Source organism: Crocodylus porosus, unplaced genomic scaffold, assembly GCF_001723895.1.
Source record: "Crocodylus porosus isolate Cpor-Errol unplaced genomic scaffold, CroPor_comp1, whole genome shotgun sequence".
In the NCBI taxonomy this organism is placed as follows: domain Eukaryota; kingdom Metazoa; phylum Chordata; order Crocodylia; family Crocodylidae; genus Crocodylus; species Crocodylus porosus.
Window position 1 is genome coordinate 62,030,066 of NW_017728886.1, and position 6,182 is coordinate 62,036,247.

Genomic DNA, 6,182 nt, shown 5'->3' on the forward strand with positions numbered 1-6,182 from the left:
GCCTCATCTGGTTTAGCAGGGGTCCAACATTGCCCTTGCTTTTCCTCCGGCTCCCCACATATCTGAAAAAGGACTTTTTGTTGTCCTCGATGCCTGAAGCTAGTTGGAGTTCAGTTGCAGCCTTGGCTTTCCTGGTTTGCTTCCTGCAGGACCGGACCAGCGCTCAGGCTGCCTGCCAACTAGCCCTGCAATGAAGCACTCTCATGCCCCAGCCAACCCCTTCACAGCACATTGAACCAAATCAGAGCCCCCCTGGCAGCTGGGGCTGCTCTGATCAGGCTCAATGTGCTGCAGTATTAGGCACACATGTAAACATGGCATCCAGGAGCAGAAAACTCTGACACTCTGCTGTGTATTAATATGCACATATAGATACGCCCTTTGTCTCCTAAATGCCCTTTTCCTATATATCGCCGTAAGAGTTGGAACTTGGAGCATTACTTGCATTTCTGTTCCTGTATTTGAATGTTTTGGGGCCAAGAATAGTATATTCTCAATGGAAGATGCTTGATCCTTAAATTCTCTTTTTCCATAGGTCTGATGGAGCCTGAAGTCCTGGTCCTACAAATATTAAAACGTGATAGTTGCTGACTGTTAGGAAATGATGCAAAGCCCATCTTTTCTCTTACACAGGTGTGTAGGCTGACCTCCCCTCCGCACCAGACGGGCCTTCCCTTCACTCCGAGAGGATTCTTCGACCACAGACAGCCCCACTCCACCCAAAGAGGACCCCCGCAATGAGACTCTATGTGGACTGAGGCACTTCCTCTGAACCACTTCCTCCACCATTGAGGACCATTGTAACGGGTTTGTGTGTATCTACTTTCTCTCTCAGCGTTGCGAACCCCCTCCCTCCCCTTCCCCCATCTCCCACCCCCGGGGTTAGTTGGCTAACATTGTATCTCCTGTAACCTAGTTGCATTCCCCTCCTCACCCCCATCCCTCTATTGTTAGTCCCTCGCTTGGGCGATATGTATTTCCACATCAGCTTTGTCATCTTTTTCTCTGGATTCCCAATCCTAAACATTTACTAATAAAAGTCAATATGTTCTGGGAGAGTTATATTGATATTAGTTAATATGACGTAGTTCTGTGTGTGAGTGCACTTGCATGAGCTTCTGTGCAAACCATGAGAAGCATTTTATAAGGAAATAAGTATGCAAGCTTAGAGTCTGCCATTTGCCCTTTTCCCTCAGTAATCCATACTCACTAAGGCCTAAATGTGTGATCCTCCGAAATATTGAGCCCTAAAAAACACAAAAGCTATTCCATGTGAGCATCACAGTATGGGACATGGTAGTATGTGGTCAGCCTAAGGAAGGAGGTAGCAAAGGACAGATGTTCTACATGGCACATTTCTTCAAAAAAAACCCAAACCCTTCCCTTTTTAACCCTGAAAATGTCACTTGAATCCCCCCAAAATATTCTCCTTTCCTACCCAGGCTTTCCAGTTCTTCAGCATGTGCATACTCTGAACTTCATTATCACAAGTAATCCCACTGAAATCAGTGCATCTATTCAAAGCAGAAAAGTTTAGCAGTGGATACGTGTTGGAGGAATCAAAGCCCTAATGAGCCCCATTGGAACTATACACAGTTCTGGCAAGACTGCTAGAAACAGAAAACACTAATCAAAATACAGCAAGGAAGCTGGTGATACTGCTCATGTCAGTGAGAAACTAATGGTTAATTAGACTTTATGGCTGAGATCTATGTGATATTTTTACCAAAAGATCATAGTCTACATTTCATTTTCTAGGCCCATCCCTTGCCTTGCCACCCCAAAAACTGGAATGATAGGACTTTACTGATCCTTTTGGTGCCAAGTTTGGGTTCTAGTAACTTTTCCTTTCCTATGAACTTCCTTGTGGCTATTCACATGGCTCTAATTCAACCATGCATGACAGTAACAGCAGTAAAACTCAGGTGACAAGCATTGATTAACTGATTCTCAGCATAGCCACAGATGTAGGCAAAGGTTATTTCCACTTTTCTGATGAGTATACAATGACACAGAAAGTTCAGCAGCTTGGCCATGGTTATACAGCAACCCAGACTGCTGATTCCCAGGCAGCTTTAATAACTGTGTTGCCCTCTTCATCTGACTCTTAGCATTTTAACCTCAATCCTTTTTTTTTAAAGAATGCTGGTGAACGACAGAGATAATTATACTTTTCTTTAAAATTACAAAGTATTACTGTCTGTGGAAACGCATGCGCTGTGCCTACATGCGATCCATGTGAAATGCTGACTCAGGATCTATAGCTGTTGTGGCAATTACCTGCTAACACAGCACCCATTGTTTGTAGCTCTGTATTGTATTATGCGCCTCAGGAATACTTTACCTGCAGTAATCCATAAGGCTCTTTCTACATTCAAACCCTCTCTCCAAGACGCTGCAAAGTCTAGAAGGAAATCTGTCTCCTAATGACAACAGGCCTTGTGACAGTTTGGCATATCAAATATTTGATAAACCTTGTTGAAAATGGCATGCTCTTGCATCTAATACTTTGTACGTGCCTTCTTATTTCCCAGACCTTTCAGCTGCCTTAGTCTTGATCTCACTCCTGGAACTAGGCCATCAGTGAAGCTCTTTAGGGCCCGTATGCATGGGTTCTCCTAGCAAGGCTAGCCCGTTCTATCCTGCCAAACCTGCGGCCGCAGAGAGCCCTGCAGGCAAGGGGTTGTGCTCCACTCACCCCCTGCCACCTGTGCCATGTGTAAAGGGCTCTATGCAGGCAGGGAGCCCCTTCCCGGCGGAGTGGGAGAGGAGTTCCCGGCTCTGCTCCCTCCCAGGCCGGGTGAGGAAACCCAGGCGTCCCCAGCACCTGCCGCCCTCACCCCACAACCCCCATGGGGCAGCCCATGTGCATGCAGTCTGGTCCTGATTATTTTATTCCACTGAGTTGACACCACAATTAACCACAAATTTGATTTTTGTTTGTATAACTTGGTTACGCTGTAAATGTGGGATAAGGGTGAGGTGCCGCCTTCACCCCACTTGGCCAGTCATAATCCCGGAGCTGTGAAGCCAGAATCTCTGCCTGCCCTTGCTGCCCGCATGATAAGATATCTGGAGATGGGACCTGGAGATGAAATTCCACCCCCGTCCCTGCTGGTGATGAGTGGCAAACCCTCGCTCTGCTCCCGCTGTGTGCTGCGCTCTCTCCCCACACGGGGCCCCGGCGCAAGGGGCGGGCTGGGGGGAGCTGCCCAGGCCTCAGCGGCCGCAGGTCTCCCGCTGCGCCTCCGCCAATCAGGCGCCGCCCGGGCCGGGTTGGGCTCGGTGGCAGCCAATGGGAAGGCGCGGGGGGGCGGGGGCGAGTTCGAAAGTGCCCACCTGAGCCGGGACAGCCCTTGGGCCGCGCCGGGCCGGCTTCTCCCCGCGGCTCGGCACGCACCTGCCTCCCGCGCCTGGGGCCGGCTCCGCCGCAGCGCTGCCGCCCGGGGCTCTCCGCCTCGGCAGCAGGTGAGCGCCCGGCCCGGCCCGGCCCGGCCCCTGACTGTGGGGAGCGGGGAGGTAGCAGGTGCATGTGGGCCGCGCCCCGACGCCCCCGCGAAGGGCTCCCGCCTGCAGGCGCGGCGTGTCCTGGCGCTCGGGGGGCCGCGATGCTGCGGGGCAGGTGCCCGGAGGTCCCCGCGGGACAGGGGCCGCCCCGGCGGCCCGGGCACGGCAGTCGCCAGCGCGCTCCTGCCTGGCTCCTTGGCGCGGGGCCCTGTTCTTCGGGGGGGTCTCCCAGGGGTGAGACCCCCAGCTGGGAGGGGGGTGGAGGGGACCCCCCTCGAGCCCTCATTGCCTGGGCAGAGCCGCAGCTCTCTCGAGGCGAGGGAGCCGCAGAGGCAGACGGGTGTTTGTGCCCCTGGGCAATGAGCCGCTGGTGGAGGTGGAGGTGGAGGAAGGTGAGGAGGGGCTGCTGCTCGATGGCAGCTGCGGGATCCAGCTGTGGCAAGGGCAGGACTGCAAAGGGGGGCAAGAAGAGAGGCTGCAGCTCCCTGGCCAGACAGGATGACCTGTTCGGCACCCAGTTGTCTCCATGATGATGATGGACTTTTTTTCCACCCCAGGGCTCTGGCCAGCATCTACCAGTGCGCTGCCATGGGCACCCCCCCAGCCCAGGGGGGCCTTTCGGAGCTGGCACCTCCCATGGCATAGCCTGGTCCCTCCTTGCAGAGTCCTCTGCCCGTGTGCCATGGCTGACAGCCCTGTGCAGGGTGCCTCTGCCGGGGCCTGGTGGAAGGCACTGACCAGCAAGAAAAATGCCAAGCAGGCGCCACTGCCCAGCCCGACCCCCAGCCTGCCGCCGGCACCATCCAGCCCGGACCCACAGGACCAGCAGCTGCCCCAGTGCAGCAGCGAGCCCAAGGCGGCAGACAAGTCCAGCGGTGGTGGTGGGAGCCGCAGGAACCTGCGTGTGTCACGCTCAGGCCGCTTCAAGGAGAGGCGCAAGGTGCACGCCCCATTGCTGGCCGAGAGCCCTGCATTGTTTGAGGGCAGTGCCCCCACCCGTGCTGCCCAGCAAAGCCAGTAGCTGGGGCCCCTGGCAGCAGCTCCTGCCACTGCCCTGACCTGGTGACCCCAGCTGAGGAGGGAGAATCACATCCTCCGGTCAATCCAGGATGCTTGGGAACTAGAAGCCAGCCTAACTACCTGCCTGGGGCCTGTTGGGGGCTGCTGCCAGGGGGGCAGGCAGGACTGAGGCAGTGAAGATGAAGGTTGAAGGTAGCTCTTTGGTGGCATCCAGGAAAAGCTGCCGGGCTTCCCTGCGTACCCTCTCAACCTTGTAACAGAGAAGTGAAGCAAAGTGAAGGAGGCCTGCCGTGATACAGGAAAATAGTATCCATCAGCAGACAAGACCAAGGGAAGCCTGAGCTGATGGGGGGGGCCATCACTAATGAGCCCCACTGTGAATGAACTTGGGCATGTCACAGGGCTAAAGCCACAAGCTATATGTTTTCTAGCCATTTCCATTAGGTAGGCTGTCCTCCTCTGTCGTATTGCACCAAGCGGGTTCCTCTTTTCTGGCCAGGGAGGTAGTTCTGTTCTGATGTGCTAAAGGGGGCGGAGGGTATCTAATTTCAAGGCCAAGAGACGTCCAGGGGTGTCTGCAGCTCTTTAACAATCGTATTTCTGTTTGGCTGTTAGTAGCCACATCATGCAAAACAGTAAAGAAATCCCCCTTGCATTCAGGAAGGTATAAAAGGGTTATTGTGAGCAACAAGAGTACATATGTACTCTCTCTCTTCTGTTTCATTGCATTTAAATATGCAGAAAGAAAATTGGCAAATAGTTTTTCCTCCTCCCTGCCCCACCTTTAAACTTCTAGGTAATCGCAAGCAGGTATTTCAGAGGTGAATCGCCACATCTTTCATGCACAGAAGGACCATTCAAGATTTCCACTAAGGAATGAAGTACAAGTCTATGTTGGTCTCAAACCAATGGAAGCCTACAAAAGAAATTGGGTGACTTCTTAAAAACATAAATCTTCTTTGGGGAAAAAATAGCCTCAGTGAAAATTGGACAGAGTTCTATTGTGTGCAAGCAACAGAGAGAATAAGATGCCCATTTCCTCATTTAAAGTGGAAATCAGGACTTGTGATGGTAGAGTTTATCATAATGGGGCTAGCCTAAAGCTTCTCATATGAATCAAATGGCTTTGAGCAGAACTCAACAGCTGATTATTCTTCTAACTGAAATCTCGGACACTTCTGGAGTTTCTGGACACTATGACTTAAAAGGAAACCATTAGCCAAAATGTGTGCAGATGCTGGGCTTTTAAAGAGGAAAAGTAACATGAAGAAAACATCTAGATTCTAAATATTTCTTGATGGCATCTAGTGTAAATAAAATGTTTTTTGTAAACCTGTCAGACTACCTTATCTTTTTCTCAAAGTAATTATCTTCACTGGAGGGAGATTGCCAGGCCTCATTTGTTCTGGAAACACTTCAGAACAAGCTGTGCCTGTGGTTTTGCTTAGGCGTGGACCAGAAGTCCTGCTAGAGAGCTCCAAGCCCTTTCAGTTCAGGAGGGAGCAACTCAAAGGAGAACGGAGTTAAGGAGGTGAGTTCCTGGGAAACTTCATCTAGATTAGCTGCCCTGTTACTGTAGGGAGACATCTAAACTCTCTTCAGACAAGAGCAAGCATCCACTTTTGTTTTCTGAGTGCTCCGCTTTGCTTTTTTGA

At 51.9% G+C, this 6,182-nt stretch overlaps 1 protein-coding gene across 1 annotated transcript; it reads left to right on the plus strand.

Moving 5' to 3' along the window:
- The first annotated feature begins 3,344 nt into the window (after positions 1–3,344).
- Positions 3,345–5,863, plus strand: PRR15 (proline rich 15). The gene is made up of 2 exons (XM_019535395.1): positions 3,345–3,468; positions 4,065–5,863. Exon 2 carries the CDS (start codon positions 4,190–4,192, stop codon positions 4,526–4,528), a length of 339 nt encoding a protein of 112 aa, XP_019390940.1. The 5' UTR covers positions 3,345–3,468; positions 4,065–4,189; the 3' UTR covers positions 4,529–5,863.
- The last annotated feature ends 319 nt before the right edge of the window (positions 5,864–6,182 follow it).

Excerpts from the sequence above, each read along its gene's own strand:
- PRR15 (XM_019535395.1), top strand. The coding sequence starts at position 4,190 with ATGGCTGACAGCCCTGTGCAGGGTGCCTCTGCCGGGGCCTGGTGGAAG.